This window comes from Emys orbicularis, chromosome 2 (genome assembly GCF_028017835.1).
Source record: "Emys orbicularis isolate rEmyOrb1 chromosome 2, rEmyOrb1.hap1, whole genome shotgun sequence".
Classification (NCBI taxonomy): Eukaryota; Metazoa; Chordata; order Testudines; family Emydidae; genus Emys; species Emys orbicularis.
In genome coordinates, this window is record NC_088684.1 from 217,220,941 (window position 1) to 217,238,143 (window position 17,203).

A 17,203-nucleotide genomic window follows, 5' to 3' on the forward strand; every position below is an offset into this window, starting at 1 on the left:
AAAAAAAGACAGAGAAAGAACCTGCCAGGATTTGAATCTATGTTTCTAGAGAGCCCTTCCTTATAGGGTGTCCCCAGACTTAGACGGAGTACAGTATAATCTGCCAAGAGTGACCACTCATGGGAGTTAGCAAAAATAGTCTCTTGTAATAGGTAGTCTCTCTTCAAAGGTTTGCACAGCAGAGAGCCATAGTGTTCTGTGGCCTCTGCAAGTATTCCTTGTGACAGCTAGTCTCTCTTCAAAGGTGGTCTCTAAGGCTATGTCTACACTACAGCTTATGTTGGCATAATTTATGTTGCTCAGGGGGGTGAATAAGTCACCCTCCTGAGCGACATAAGTTACACCTACGTATGGACATCGCTATGTCAGCAGAAGAGCTTCTCCTGCAGACACAGCTACTGCCACTCGTGGGGGCTGGAGTAGTTAAGCCAACGGGAGAGCTCTCTCCCGTTGGCTTAGAGCGGCTACATTAGAGATCTTACTTACAGTGGAGCAGCTACAGCGGTGCAGCTGCGCCACTGTAATCTCTAGTGTAGCTGTGCCTTAAGGCAGATTTTACTGTACTTCCTGTTTATATAGCCAAGCAAGCAATTAGATTTGGTGGCTATGCCATGTTTTCATGATAATTTTGCAAGGCCAAGGAAGCAATAACACCTAGTAATAGGATTTCATTCCCTTATAACTAGGCCTGGTGGAACTCAATGTTTATTGTTTTACAATTTTGATGGATATTATCCAGTGTTTATTTTAAAGCATTTTTTCTATTGTTATCAATTTCAGTTTTCATAGTTATGCCAAATTATAGGTTTTAAGCCACTTTTTTGAGTTTTATCTATTTAAATTTTCACAATTGTGGGAAATTATGGGCTGGTCAGCCAATAATTATTTAATGATAGTAGACATTGAGATTCAAAATGTTAAAGGTTTACATTAAAACATGAATTCTCAACATCACATGTCAAAATATATAAAGTAAATAACTCTAAATTAAACTCTAATATGTTCTCAAGCAGCATTTTTCTCACTTTGCCTATCTGTAAATTTCTATTATTATTGATGGAACTATTTTTTCATGGGTTTGTGTGTGTACAGTGAAATTGATATTTACCTACATTTACCAAACACAAATCTAATCCTTCCAAGCCTACTTAGAACAGAGTCTTTAAATGATTAAGAGTACGGAACATCTTCCATATGAGGTGAGATTAAAAAGACTGGAACTGTTCAGCTTGGAAAAAAGATGACGGGAGGGGGGACGAGCAGGATATGATGGAACCAGGGCCGGCTCCAGGGTTTTGGCCGCCCCAAGCAGCCAAACAAACAAACAAAAAAAGCTGCGATCGCGATCTGCGGCGACAATTCAGCGGGAGGTCCTTCACTCCGAGCAGGAGTGAGGGACCGTCCGCCGAATTGCCGCCGAACAGCTGGACGTGCCGCCCCTCTCCGAAGTGGCCGCCCCAAGCACCTGCTTGGTAAGCTGGTGCCTGGAGCCGGCCCTGGATGGAACTCTATAAAATCATGAATGGTGTAGAGAAAGTGAATGGGGAAGTGTTATTCACCCCTTCACATAACACAAGAACCAGGGGTAGGCCAATGAACTTGATAGGCAGCCTATTAATAGGTTTAAAACAAACAAAAGGAAGTACTACTTCACACAACGCACAGACAACCTGTGGAACTTGTTGCCAGGGGATGTTGTGAAAACCAAAACTATAACTGGGTTAAAAAAATAATTAAATAAATTCCTGGAGGATAGAGCCATCAGTGGCTATCAGCCAAGACAATCAGGATCACAACCCCATGCTCTGGGCACCCCTAAGCCTGACTGCTAGGTGCTGGGCACCAGGGGATGGCTCACTCAGTGATTGCCTGCTCTGTTCATTCCCTCTGAAGCACCTGGCACTGGCCACTGGCAGAGGCCAGGATCCTGGGCTAGAAGGTCCATTGGTCTGATCCACTGTGGCCAGTCTCATGATCGCACCCGTTGTTGCAACGCCTGTCCCCAGCACCCAGAGCTCGCGGACGGGATGGGGCAGGGCATTGACAGTAGCTCTCCAGCCCCCCCAAGTGACTCCAGCCCCCGCGGTGCCTGTGGCTCTGGGGGTGTGAGCGTGGGGGGACGAGCGGAGCTATGTCGGACACATGGGGGTCACGTCTATTTACCTTCTCATCCCCGCCCCCGGCCCAGACGAGGAGGGGGCGCGGGTCCCAGCCGGGCTCTCCGTGCGCGGCCCCGCTCCACCCTCCCGCTAGCGCCTCTCGGAGCCCGGTGTGTCCCCTCCCCCCGCATGTGTTTGGGACCGGTCTCCTGGAGACGCCGCGCTGCCCGACGGGATACAGACACCCAGGGCGGACCCGACCAGTTCCCAGAGAGAACCCGAGCTGGCTGGTCACGTGACCCGGCGGCGCCCCCTCTGCCCTGTTCGCATGGAAACGGACGTTAATATTACCCGCCGATGAGCGACTGAACAGTGACGCGATAGGGTGGGCGTGGCTTCACCACACGTGATTCCCGGGTCCTCCTATCTTGATGCGTCCCCCCCCGGAAGTGGAGGCTGTTTGCTGGGCACGGGTCGTGTCTAGAGGGGCGGAACTGAGTCCCCCGAGCTGCGGCAGCGACGGGTCCCTTACACGGCGCGCACAGAGCGACTGATCCCTCCAGCAGCCGCTGGAGCTTCCCTGGGGACGGGAGGCTCAGCAGGAGAACGAGGCACCGCTCGTGTCTCCCCGTCTAGTCACCCCCCCCCCCCCGGCAGGCACACCCCGAGCCGGAGCCAGGCCTTGTCAGCCCTACCGAGCCCCGGCTCCTGGGCGGAGAGAGGCCCCGGCTGGGTGAGGCGCGTTCTCTGCATTGAGTTTCTCTGGGTGAAACGTTATAGCCGGGACTGTCTCCCGCCTCTCCCCGAGCTGGCCACGTTACATACTACACGGGGGGCGGGGTCTCTTCCTTTTCCGTGTCTATTTCAGTGGTACAGAGGCTGAGGGCGGCTTAACAAAAACTTACGTATTTTATGGACCAACTCAGCCATTTACACACTACTCCTGCTCAGGTGGGGAATCACTGAAGACGACTGCCTGGAAAGGCTGGAGGACAGAAGTGGGCGCAGTTCCCTTTTTAGATGCGTAATTTTCAATGCCCATGGATGGCACTAGAAAAGTCAGTTGGCATAGTTAGCTCCAAGTCACATGGGGATGGGATAGTGCAATTCTAGCAGCTGTAGTTCAAAACAATTTGGCCTGTCAGGGGAAAAGCTAGATGTAAACAGTGTGCATCGCTTCCTTTTGCCCTGGGGAAAAGTTTTATAACAGTCACTTTTGGACTCAGAGGTAGCAAGAATTGAGGTAAGTGGACAACCCTAGTGTGTATTAATCTGATCATTAGTCTAGGGCTGAGGTTTTGTGCACTGTACTTGAAAATTAAATTGTTCATTTGTTTGACTACAGGTGTTACAGGTTAAGAGCATGGGCATCCATGGATTAATGAGCTATGTGGGAGAGCATAAGCAGTTCTTCACTGATCTACAATTAAGGAATACAAAAATAATCATTGATGGAAATAATTTGTTTCATCGGCTTTATTTTGAATCAAATCTAGACCTCCAGCATGGAGGGGATTATGATTCTTTTACAGATATTGTGCACAAGTTTTTTGAAACTTTGTCTGTATGCAAAATATACCCATATGTTGTGTTAGATGGAGGGTGTGACTTGTCCGATAAGAAGTTTGTGACATTAAAGGAAAGAGCCCGGGATAGGATCCAGGTAGCATATTCTATCTCTAGAGGTGGTGGTGGAAGCGTGCTACCCCTGCTCACCAGAGAGGTTTTCAAGCAAGCCTTGACCAAATTAGAAGTGCCTTTTGTCCAGTGCTTCTCAGAAGCAGATAGGGATATTATGTCATTAGCTAATCATTGGAATTGTCCCGTATTAACTTTAGACAGTGATTTTTGTATTTTTGATTTGAAAGCTGGGTATTGCCCTCTGAATTACTTTCAGTGGAGAAACCTTTGTACTTGTGAAGGCACACTGGACTGCTACATTCCGGCTCGATGCTTCTCTTTAGAGAGACTATGCAGCCACTTCAGTCATATGAACAAAGCCCTTCTTCCTCTCTTTGCTGTAATGAATGGTAATGATTACATTAATCTGCCAGCTCTGGAGACATTCTTCAGCAAGGTGCGCCTGCCAGTTGGAGGCTCTGGTTGGAGGGGGAGGAAGCATGTCCGCATTCAGGGACTTCTAAACTGGTTATCCCGTTTTGCTGACCCCACAGAGGCTATAGACAATGTACTGAAATATCTTAAAAAGCATGAGAGAGAAGAAATAAGGAAGCTTCTATGCGCTTCCATGGAGGAATATGAACAGTCTGATGTGAATCTTGAGGATTTTTTTCAGAATGGAACCTATGAATCTCAGGTGACCAGGAACTTAGAGTTACCACAATGGATGCTTGAGGCTTTTGCAAAAGGTCATTTGTCTCCATTCATTAGTGATGCCCTTCTATTAAGAAGAACAATCCTTCATGTCCAGGTGGAGAACATGCAGAGGCCTAGTGCTCACACAGTCGCCTTACCCATTCGTCAAGTCATCTATGGGTTACTTCTGAACGCCTCTCAAAATTCTGAAGTTACTTCCCCAAGTAAGCAGTCCAACAAGCTGCCGATTGTCCGTGAATTTGATAGACTCCAAAAGACTCTTAAAAAATCCTTTGTTCCAACAACAATGCTGCCTCTGGATTTTTGTGAAGACCATCGCCCTTTGGCCACATTAACTGAGGTACGGTTGTCAGAACAGATATCCTGGATAATAATCAATGGTGTGAGCGTAATGGGGGGGAAAAACTTGGGTGTCAATCCAGTCAGTCAGTTTAGTACCAGATATAGTACTTACAAGTGACTTCTATAAGACAGCTCATGGTAATAAGCACTACATGCATTATTAAGTGTAGGGTCATAGTCTTTGGTGTGCAGCATATATGTTACAATTACACAATTATTTTAGTTATTTTTTAAAAAGGAACACTTGACAAGTATAGGTAGAGGCCTATATTTAATTTTGCCTAAAACTTTCCATTATAACCCTGTTTTAATTTGCATCCAATTTTGCCAAACTAACCCTTCAGGCCAGAGCTTTCAGAGCAGAAAGTTTTTTTTGTTTTTTTTTTAAATCTACATGAGGAATAATCCTTGATTTAAAGAGCTGCTTTTTTTTTTTTTTTGTCCTTATGAAAATTTATCCAGGTTTGGTCAAGCTATACACTTCAGGAAAAACAGTCACAAGCTATACTGAGTATATGTTAGAGGCTTTCTGCTAAAATTTCTAATTCATCTGCACTGAGCAAACTTCAGCCCCCCAGTTCTCTGTGTACCATCTGCAGCGAGTACACTTCTAGTTTTACAGTGCTCCCTCCATGGCTCCAGACAGTAAATGGACAAAGCAGCAGCTGAAGAAAACATTTTGGGGTAGAGAAGGAAACAGTTGTAGTCTCAGTTCTTCTGTTGACTAGGGGTGGCAATCCTGTGTGGTTTAGTCACTATTGATCAAGGCCTCGTAACCCCTATCTTTAGAGGAAGGAAAATGTCTCTCATCCCCTTTTAAAGGGTACATAATTGTGAGGTTGCACAAGGTCACTTTAGGGAGAGCTAGGAATAGAATCTGGCTCTAATATGGTAGACGCAAGTCTCATCCACTGCCCGCTCCACCTTTCAGAATGAATGCTCCAGATCTGTGTTTGGCAGTGCTGTATGTAACCATTAAAGTATATTGGCAAAGTGTGTACGTCTCCTGTTAGGGAGGAAATAGAAGGGACACCATGAAAAATAGCAGCCTATGACCACTACCATTTACTCCTTTAGCCCAACTGGTGCTACAGATCCAAGGACCTGCATTCAAACCCTGCTGCTGACCCATATACATTTGTTTTCATTTTTCTTTACATTAAGGAAACGGCACACAAAAATCTTTAAGTGAATGTTAAGGTTGCAGAGTCAAGCAAGCACAAGTTAGTAAATGTCCATGCAACTTTAAATTTGTCTCCCTGTGTAGGCACTGTGCTAGTCTTTAATTAAATTATTACATACTCATGTGTTCTAGGACCCACCCTGCCTTGTTCAGTGCATAGGATGGACTATAAATGAAGCAAAGGGTTACAGGAAGAGAAAAGAGGTTCTTGCATTTTTAGCATTGAATTGGGGCCCAACAGTGCTGGGTTCTGTTTCTGCTCTCCTGCAGACTTCTTGTCTGATAATGGGTAGGGCCCTACCAAAGTCATGGTCCATTTTGATCAATTTCATGGCCAGAGGCTTTTTAAATTGCTCAATTTCACATTTTCAGCTGTGTGCATCTGAAATTTCAGAGTGTTGTAACCATGGGGGTCCCAACCCAAAAGATAACCAGAAGTGGATCTGATCTCACCCACACTCCCAGAGTTGCCATGCAAGGGAAGGAGAAGTGCTGTCGCTCCTCAGCCCAGCAGGGACTTGCAGGTAGGAACACCCTGGCTGGGGCACTTCCAGGAGCAGAGGCATATTGGACCCACCTCCACAAGTCTCCTCCAGCTGCAGGAATCTCCTGGGCTGGAGCTTCCTGCAGCAGGGGGAGACACTCAGAGGTGGGTCTAATCTCCCCCTGAGAGCAGCCATGCAGTGGAAGGACAAGTCCTCTCCCTTCCCAGCCCAGCTATGATTTGCAGGTAGGAGCCCCCTGGCTGGGGCACTCCCAACAGCAAGGGAGAGCAGATTTTACTGGGAAGGGCTTATTTCACAATCTGAAATGTTTTTCATGGCTATGAAATTGGTAGGGCAAGACTATACTGCATGTACACAAAGCAGCTGAACTAAGGTTGCACAGGCTCCTATAATACAACAACTGCAAAGTTTTTTGTATATAAATACAATTTGTACCAGTGTTACTGTAATGGCTTAACTCATTTTAAAAAAAATTCTAAGTCTCATTTACTAGTCAATTTCTGAAGCTAGATTTTCACTTGTATGGATTGAGAGCTCATACAATACAAGTGATAACTGCAGTTCTCTGCCAAAATCCAGGTAGAAGATTCCACTGGGAGTATAGATCAATAGTATGGAGAGTTGGATGTGTGGTAGTTTACAACCTATGGTGCAATGCTAACTCCTGAAATGCAGGTGATGTAGGACAGACACCCTCCAGGACATAGCCAAAGGAGGTAGTTTTGAATGCATAACAAGTGGCTAGATTTTCAATGTGCTCAGCTCCCAACTCATTTAGGCACCTAACTGCAACTGAAACACTTCCAAAAAATTTGACCCTTGAAAGATAATGTAGGAAATACAATATACTGACTAGTTTTGGAATGATATTTAATCTTTTTAAAAAGTATTCATTCTACAGAATGATCTGTAAGTTTAATTGAAGTCACTTTCATTAGTTCAATATTTAAAAGGTTTGACATCTTTTTGAAAAAATTACCAAGGTACCAGCTAGCTTAGCATTAACACAGAAGTCATTTGCCTTTGGGTGAAGATGGCAAATAAGTGTAGATGGACTTTCTTACAGCAAAATAAAGCCAGATCTCTTCATAGTGTATCCAAAATTATGACTTTTTGGCAGGTGCCCAGATCAGATCGGCTAAAACTTCTGTTGGCGACATTAGGAGTGAAAGCCAGCATCCTACAACCCATCCCTAGTCCCTTGTGGCTCCCTGTTGCTGTAACCTGCTACTGGACACATTACTCAGAACCCAAAGTGAAATTGCATCATTTACAGGCATTACTTCTAGGAATGGTATTTGGGGAATTGCACAGGACAACCAGTAGCCCAGGTAGGTCCCCAAAGAACTAAAAACTTTACATGTTTCTAGATGTTTCATATTTATATGCAAATCTACATTCTAGCCAGTTTCCCCTTTTGTTTTTGTAAGGACTCTCCACTTCCATAGGAATTAATGATGATTTACGCTCTACCCTCAGCAGTCAGTTTATACATTGGTGAAGATGAGAGGCAGTGCTGTGTCGCAGTTAGGACTGAGAGACTTGACGTTAAACTCTAACTTCTATTCCCAACTTGTTTTGTGTTTGGGAAAGACATCTAACTTATCTGTGCCTCAGTTGCCTATCTTTAAATGGGTAAAATCCATATGGACCTTGTCGGGTGGTGTTGACATTTGTAAGTGTGCTTCAGGTATACTATAAAAGTGCAAAATATTTTTTCAGACTTACACATGCATCAAATGTTGATACTTCTATAAGACTGTTTTATTACTCAGTAATGAACTTTTACTAAAGTCAGTTTGTACTTACAGGAAACACATTGTTCACGAGTCTAACAAATTCTAATTCAAAGCAGACTCAATAGGGAAGCTTTGAAAGCGAAGCTATTGCCGCTCTTCCTCATACTTTCAGAACTTCATACATTATGGAAGGGGAAATACTAATAGAAATTTGGCCAAAGAAACTGTCAGTACAGTATCAGTAAGACTAAATAAAATCCTGTATTGAGAGAGTTCTCTAAATAGGTAAGTCCAAGAGACTAAGCAAATTTAGTACTGGCAGCAGCTAGGCATTGAGGTTCTACTTCAGATTATAAATTCTAGGGCAGGAATAGTCTGTGTACAGAGTGCTTGGCACGTTGGGGTCCTGATCTCTAATTGGGCACTCTAAAAAAAAAAAAAAAGAGAATATAATCAGTAGTGCCTAAAGTCAGAGCCTTAACTATATTTTAACAAGAAGCCAGAACATTCAGGATTAGTGTTAAAACTGTAATTAACTTGCCCTGTTGTGACTGGGTATTTTGTCACAAGTATTACGCACAATGATCAACTATAATCTTTACACACAACGTGGGGCTGAGTTACTATCTAAACTCAGAACTGGTAGGGGGGGGTTTTGTTTGCTTTTGCTGGTTTATGATTAAACCTATTGGAAATGTTACTTTAGCATAGCATTTGTATAACAAATTAGTAAGCAATAATTAGTACTTCGGGATTAAATCCTGTTTAAGGCGGGGGGGGGTTCCCCAAAACATGGGGGGAAGCTATCTTAATACTGCAAAAGTAGCAAGATTTAAGTGTTGATATTATCTTAAAGTTAAAAGGTTGTGGGGAGAGGTTTTTAGGTAACATAATATGCCAGCCTTAGATTTAGGAGGAATTCCTGATTGTATGGGAGGAAGAAAGGGTTATGGATTACAGAAGCTGGGCAGACAATTCTCAGATGCTTCTCATTAACCTGACACATAGTGGGATCTTTTTAAAGATTTTCCAGTTGGCCCACAACACATGTGCACTCTTAGACACATAACTAAGCCAACAAATAGATTGAATTCTTTTGTTTCAGTCTCTCATGGCTTTTGGTACTTGAATAGTAACAATTTAAGACACTTGAAAACAGATTACTTCAGATACTTCCTGATACTTAGTGTTTAGAGGTTCACAGGCACCATTAATTGTACATACCAGTCATGCTTTGTATAGGAGAATGCATAGGAGCCTCTAGAAAAACCCTTATTTTCTTGTTCATTCATAATCTAGATCCTGCGGTTTTCCATGTCAAAGATAAAATGGTCTATGACCAGTTTCTAAAATGGAAAGAAAAGAATTTTCAGGAATTACTGGATTTAGACACAGCACACACTTTCTGCCAGTGGCAGTGCTGCCTCCAGATGGGATTGCATCTCAACCAGCTACTCTCTACTCCTCTCCCTGAACCAGAGGTAACTCGGTAAGAACCTGTAAGAGACCAGCCTTCTTCACAAGGTGCTCCAAATATAAAGCACCCTCACATTGTGTTTGGTCTTGTATTATACCTGCTGTGCCTCTGGAATGTAAGCTCCTTGGGTGAGGGACCCTTTAAATTTGGTATAGTTCATATTCTGTTGTATAGCACTAGTACTCTGGCACTTAATAAATAGCAACAGCTTCTAATGTTTCAGCAAAATCATGTTTTTGGTAATTACTACATATAAATTCCAATATAAAAATCTTTTGAACCAAAATATAATTAAAATTTTACCCTTAATGCTTTAGTACACACTGTGACTGAATTCAAGTCATGTGTAAAAATTGTAAAGTTCGGGCCTGATCTTGCACACCCTTTCTGAGGCCAATGAAATGACTCATGTGAGTCAAATGTTAAGATCAGAACTAAAGTATGTAAACATGTAGGCATCACCACCTGAGACACAACTAGGAGATTGCAAAATGTAGAAGTGCATCAAGGAAGGGAAAAGGTACAATAAATTGAAAACGAAGAAAAAAAAAGTAAGTCTGGAAATCACTGGCATATAATGATCCTAAGCATTTTCACTTGAACAAAATTCTTTATACCTGTTACTACAGAAGATTCACACACTTAAATATGATTTCTATCTAGGATCTGTATTTTCAGTGTTAAATCTGATTTTAAACATACCTCGAGATGCAAGTCTTATGTAGGGTTAAAAATGCACTTTGCTTTTTAACTGCACCTTGAATATTTGAGAGCTGAATTTGAGTAGTTTCTCTTCCTTGGGCAAGTGAGTTCTGCACTTCTTGTTCCTTGAATAGATGTGTAAAGTTCTTCTTTCCACTATATTCATGTCTAGGTCTAACTGAATAATATGCTTTTTCATTTGAGCACTATATAGGCATGCATTGAAGATACAAGTAATTTGATTTTTCTTCTGATTAAACCCAAAACAATTTTTAAAAATTGAGTTGTCACCTGAAATTTCTTTGGCTTTATTGTGCCTGCTGGTTCTAAAACCCAATAAAATTAAGAAATATAGTAATGTAAATATGTGCCTGCAGACAAGCTGGATTTGAACTAATCATGAAGATGCCTTTGGGATTGTTTCTTTAAAAGGCTTTTATTTAAAGAGTTCATATTCAATGATTATGTAGTTTGTTTTTTCCCCACTAAACAGTATAGTTTTGCTAGCTATAGTTCAATACGATTCTAAATTTAATCTTTCCTTCCTTCGGGCAGGCTTTATTGTGGGACCCTAGTGCATAGACTATGCAAAGAGCTTAAATCAGCACATGGAGCAGAGAATCTGCTTATCTCATCTCCAAAGATGAGCCAGCTTTATTGTGATCTGCTCCATGCAATAAAGTCAACTGTACCTCCAGACTTCTTCCAGGAGACAACCAAGACGACCAAATCCTGCAAGGAAAAGAACAAGCAAGCCACTAGTCAAGCAGAGACTACCAGACAGCATGCTACATTGGAAGCTCAGCCTTTCTGTGATGTTAACAATAGGTTTGCATCACTAATGGTGGAAGACTGAAAGCAGCACATACATGACATTGAAATAATTCTGCCTTGTGAATGGATCACAGTTACAATGAAGTGGGTGAACTGCATTGGAATTTAACTGGCCTTTTTACAAAACTTCATTCACATGGATCAATTTTTAGAATGAATCTTGCTACAGTGATTTTTTCGCCTATAAATAACGTTCTTATAGGATACTGTCTGAACTTTCCAAAAATGGTCAGTCATTTGATGTCCTTGAATACAACAGAAAAAACGAAATTTGCAATTTTAAAGTAAAGGAGTAAGAGGACACTATTCTCCCCACCCCTCCAACCACCATTTTCAAAAAACACGCCATCACAACTACATACTTGACATGGAAAGCTAATCATAAATTTAATTCTGCAAGGCCAGCGTCCACCAGTGAGATTTTCAAAAGTTTCCAAGGGAGGAACATGGGTGCCTGACTTCCATGGACTTTCAGTGGAAGTTGGGCCATCTGCTGTGCCTATGGTATTCTAGTTATTGAACTGTCGGGGAAAGAAACTGGAACGTATCCTTTTCTTCTGTGTTTCTCTTAACAAGAAATGGGTTTGGATAGTCACTACCAAGCCTGAATGCTACCACCTAAAGTAAACTATTTTTTTCTTCCATCAAGTACCTTTGATACCACTTGAGAGACTGTCAAGCAAGGGTCTTTTCCCAGAAGATTCCAAAAATAAAGGAATGTTAAAACAAAGATTCGTTTTAAATAAATTTATGCATATAGGTTTAACAGGCTCCATCTGATTTGGTTTCCAACATACTCCTGCAGTAAGATAGCTAGTATTTACTACTCTTGTTCCCCTTCAAGAATCGATTGATTTTTCTCTCTCTCAAGGTTATAAAGGTTTTTAGATCATTAACCTGTATCTTTAGTCAGAGTTGTGTCCACTGTTCACCAGAAAGAATGGTTACTTACCTTACAGTAACTCTGGTTCTTTGAGATGTGTTGTCCATGCAGATTGCCTGCTTGGGGCACATGCATCCCTTGTGCACAAGATGAGATTCTTTTGGATAGCAGTATCCATTAGGACCATGGCTGCGCCCCGAGAACCCTCGCAACCATTGTAGCCCAGGGCATAAGGGGTGGGGGCAGCCTCAACCGCTTCAGTTCTTTTGCCTTTACCTGATCACACCCTGCCCAGGTGTCATCAGTGAAATTACAGTGCTCTCAGATTCCTTAAACCCATAGTAACACCAAAAGGGTTAATCTCAGTTACCTTATCAGAGGACAAGGAAAAAATAGCAAGCAGGTGTTGAGGAAGAGACCCCCTACCCCCCGACCTCTTGCTTTCCTAGTAGTTGGTGATGTGTTGGAACAGGCTGGATCTGTTTTGAGAGGGTGATTTTGGTCTGGATACCACTGAGGAAGCAGTTTCTTAAAACATGGGTGATCCCTCAAGGACACCAATAGAGGTTCAGGGTTGATAGTAGTAGTAGTAGTAGTAGTAGTAGTAAGGGGGAGGAGCCCACATGGGAGGATAGCAGCTTGGTTGTTCCTTCTCGGTCCAGAAGGCTTTTGGGTGCCTCTTTGGGATTCCTCCCTTGACTGTCTGTTCATGTCCCACTAGGTTATCCATGGTGGAGATGGGTTACATTCTGGTGAGGAGGATCTGCTGCATTCCTCTGAAGAGGCTGAGAAGGCAAATTCTTCTTCCATAGGTGGGGCACACCAGTCCACAGTCCTGCCTACTCAAGTTTATGGGCAGTACCAAAAGATCACAAGAGGGACCCGGCCTGTTCATTGCCGGTGTCTGTCCAAGGTCAGAGATTCTGAAATTGGTCCCACAGCCAAGTAAGCCTCTAAGAACTCGCTTGCAGCAGTGCTAATGAGTCAGTCAGTGCTGGATGAGCTTCCGGCACCACAGCAGTCACGCAGATGTGCACACCACAGGTTCTCAGCCAGTGTGGAGCCATCCAGTGCCAATACTCATGGTGCCAGAGAGGTGCCTATCCATCCAAGCAGTAATGGAGACATTCACTTTGCACAGGGAGCACTGTGCGATCTGTGTTGATTTCGCTTTAAATGGATTTGAGCAAGGTTTAGCCTGAGGCTCTAGGATGTTGGAGTACTGGGGGGGGGGGGACTTTTGTCTGGCTGCTGACTAGAGGAAATCTGTGCCTTCCCTGGGCTCTGAAGTGCTGTTCTTGGTGGCCCCTCTCCTAGGTCAATGCCAGAAGAGTGGGGTTGCCAAGTGTCCATTGAGCTTGGGGTGACATCAAGATTCAATGAGGCATTAGGAGTGTGACCAATTAGGTGGAGGCGGTCTTTCCGGTTGTTTGTCAGGAACTGAAGATGCCCACATCAATTACTCTAGAAAATGCAGCTTCAGTCTACCTTCTCTAGCTTTCATCATGTCCTTTGAGCGAGACTTGCACACCAGGCAGCCTTCAGGCACTCGTCCTAGGCATAAGAGGCATCCCAAGCGCCTGCAAAAAAAAACCATTGCTGTGCAGCAGGATGGGCAAATCTTGACTCCTGGAGACTTGACTTTTGGCTATTTTAGGCCTAGGTACAGTGGGGTCTAGCTCTCATACAGGAGTGGTGATGGGTAGCAATCCTACCAGTGCCCTCCGCAGAACTTTTTACTACTACTAGGTAAACTAAGCTTATCAGCAGATTTAACTACTGTCTCTGTATGTGAAGAGATGTACACACAGTGGGGTTCAGTCTCACAGCTATGGGAAATAAGAAGGAATGAGAGGCCGTTGAGGCCGTCCCACCCCTTCTACCTTTTGGCTACTGTTTGGAAGGCTCCCAAAGTGCAGGCAGAGCCCCAATGGACACAGCTATTCAAAAGAATCTGATCTGTGGCAGATATGCAATTGGTGTGGACAAACACTAGAAAAATATAAGGATATCTATATTTGATTTCTGCATCATCTTTGGCTATGCTTACCTTTCAATCTTGTGTCTTGTAGACTTTCTCACAGATGACAAAAATATCTGAAGTAAAGGTGATTTGTCAGAACGATGTAAATCAGGGGTCGGCAACCTTTCAGAAGTGGTGTGCCGAGTCTTCATTTATTCACTCTGATTTAAGGTTTCGCGTGCCAGTAATACATTTTAACATTTTTAGAAGGTCTCTTTCTATAAACGTCCATAATATATAACTAAACTATTGTTGTATGTAAAGTAAGGTTTTTAAAATGTTTAAGAAGCTTCATTTAAAATTAAATTAAAATGCAGAGCCCCCCGGACTGGTGGCCAGGACCCGGGCAGTGAGAGTGCCACTGAAAATCAGCTTGCGTGCCATAGGTTGCCTACCCCGATCTAAATATTTTTCTAGATGAAGTCTCTCAGCTGGAGTGTATCTTCTCCCATCCAAGCGAGGAGATGGTCAAAACTAAAGTTCTTTTCCAAAATACACAATTAGTTTAAGACCTAAGAGTTAATTTTACTACTTTCGGTTGTCAAACTTTCTAGGATGCCTTTGCTTGGCCATTCATTTTATACCTGTGATTCTTGCTTCTATTTAGTGAAATTTTGTACTTCATATCTATTTCCACATAGTATTTTAGAGTTTAACAGATTGAATGAACCACCCTTGGATAATCACCAGTCTTCAGGATTGCCTAGAGTAGTCTTAGGTACTCAGATACTATGGTGATGAGCATGGTATAAAGACCTGTATAGAATAAAGAATTTCAGTGGAAGGCAGCAAGCAAGAAGGTCTCAAGAAGCAAGGTTTTAGCTGCAGGCTATCACAGGAAAGCCTCATGGTAGTAAGTGAGCAAGTTGGTGCAGATGTTTATTTTGTAAAGCCCAAGATGGCAGCTATGTTGGTTATTTTGTTAAATGATTGGGGGGTTTCCTCTGTAAAAGGTGATGAGATTGGGAAAGTGCTGCATACATACAGAGAGTTTATCAATAAGTTGGTTAAAAAGAGTCACAACTATTACATTCTAATGGACTGAGACCTGTTCACTGCCTAACCGCACTGGTAACTTCCAACTAATTTATCCAGTAATCCTCCCCCCCCCCCCCCCCCCCCACACACACACAGGAAGAGAGATCAATCTCTCACACACAGGCTTGGTCTTCAAGAAGGAAGTTGTATAGAGTAGCAGCCCCAATTACCGTAGTATTGCTTCTTCAGAAGCACACACTTGCAGTTAAAAATTTCAGCATCTTTGAATATTTTCAAGACTGGATCAAGAAGTACAAGTTCTGTAGGGATATTAAATCTACTGGGGACATACCAAAGTAGGCAAAATGAACATTGACAAAATTTTCCTATTTTAGAATTCATTAAACTTTCACAAGACTGATGCAATTTTACACATTTGCTTGAAGGATATTTCTCAATCTTCAAAAAAAGCCAGTTTTGCTCAAATTCAAACTTGTGAATTTTGAAAAAGCTTGAAGACACCCCCCCCCCCTCCAAAAAAAAGTACATATTAGAGAAATGTGAATAGAACTGGAAAGCCTGATGTGCCCTGAGTTCATTATGTGGATCACAATAAGTTTAGCATTAAGTGTTTAACCCAAAAGATGTAACTGATGGGGGGGAAAAGACAGGATTGCAGATATTACATTGCTGACATTAAGTAGTGAAATTTCTTTTTAAATAGATCTATAGTTTTGTTTTAGATTTCAGGAAGTGCTACTTGTATGATTGTCAGACTATCAGTTATGAAACATTCCAGAAGGATTAAGTTTGTTAGTGTTTATTAATTTTTATCTGCAGATGGCACCCAAATGCCGTCCTACAGCAAGTTACTTTAAGACTCCTTTCTGAAGATCTTTCATTTTCCTAACAGCAGACTGCCAAGTCATATTAGCATCAACTGACAACGACACAAACTTAAATATGTAGCCCCTCTCACTTTCATTGAAGTTAGATGGGATAAAACTAAAAGTCCTTTATCAGGCAATGTTATCATTGAAACGGTTGCCAGTTTTGACTCGGTAAAAAGTAAGTAAATGACTTCAGGATTTGTCCCCAAGAAGTAGTGTATTCAAAGCTGATCTTAAGAAGTGAAGAGGTGGAAGATAGTATCAATGCAGTGAGATAATAGTAAACATCCATAGCTTTAAACTGGTCTGTCTGCTTGACAATTTGGACAGAAAGAGAAATGTTTCTTTTAGATGTATAATTTTTTTTTAAATGGAGTTTAATGTACAGTTTAGAGAAAAGATAAGAATAAAGTATTTTAATTTTGACAGGGCTAATGTATTTTAAATTTGCATTTTTAAATTTTTTTTTACTAAGTTTGGATATGCAAAACAAATTTGTTCCAAAGTTAAGGTAGGATTTAACATTCTACTATTTAGGATAAATGTAATAAGTCACTTATTTAAAGGTTAGAGAAAAATCAAGCAATTTAAAAATGCATATGCATTGAAAGTTAGAGGAAATCAGGTTACATATACATCAAGGAAAAGGTATAAAAGCCTTTAAAGTTGTAAGATTAGTCACTTTTAGAGTGGCTAATATGAATTTTTAATCCCTCAGACTCAGATACCCAAAATTTGTATTTACAGTGGAAAACAGTACATATTTATTTTTACTTTTACATAAAAGGAAACGTCTAATTAAGATCACCTTCCAAACATTTTCTAATGACTTACCCACATACTAGGTTTTATATTGAAATGTGTAATACATTTCAATACATCGATGCTCAGAATTTATTCTTTCAAGTGCTGAACATTTTGATACAGTAGGAAGTTAGATGCCATTTAACTGTAATAAGGAATACTGGATTAAAAGCTCAAGCTTGCTCTGGGCCTGACGAGAACGTCCAAAACTCTCAGCTAGCTATGGAAACAAAGGAAGGAACTGGGGCTGCACAGCCCTTTTGGAACCTGGGAATTCTAACTGTTCTGTGCTGAAAGTGGGCACTTGTGCAACCCTAAAAAGTGCTTCCTTGCTACAAGGCTCCTGAAGCTCTGTCACCAGGCCAATTCAGAGACTTGTTTTATGATGTTCCATAGTAAGATGGGA

General features: G+C 42.1%; 1 protein-coding gene across 1 annotated transcript; it reads left to right on the forward strand.

The window, feature by feature from the left end:
- The first annotated feature begins 3,261 nt into the window (after positions 1–3,261).
- Positions 3,262–11,940, forward strand: ASTE1 (asteroid homolog 1). Its single transcript, XM_065399256.1, has 5 exons — positions 3,262–3,342; positions 3,445–4,776; positions 7,588–7,798; positions 9,506–9,695; positions 10,941–11,940. Exons 2-5 carry the CDS (start codon positions 3,463–3,465, stop codon positions 11,239–11,241), a joined length of 2,016 nt encoding a protein of 671 aa, XP_065255328.1. The 5' UTR covers positions 3,262–3,342; positions 3,445–3,462; the 3' UTR covers positions 11,242–11,940.
- The last annotated feature ends 5,263 nt before the right edge of the window (positions 11,941–17,203 follow it).

Bases quoted from the DNA above. Each gene is read 5' to 3' on its own strand.
- ASTE1 (XM_065399256.1), top strand. From the start codon at position 3,463: ATGGGCATCCATGGATTAATGAGCTATGTGGGAGAGCATAAGCAGTTC. The intron at 7,799-9,505 runs GTAGGTCCCCAA...TTCATAATCTAG, and splicing joins CAGGACAACCAGTAGCCCAG to ATCCTGCGGTTTTCCATGTC. The intron at 9,696-10,940 runs GTAAGAACCTGT...TCCTTCGGGCAG, and splicing joins CCTGAACCAGAGGTAACTCG to GCTTTATTGTGGGACCCTAG.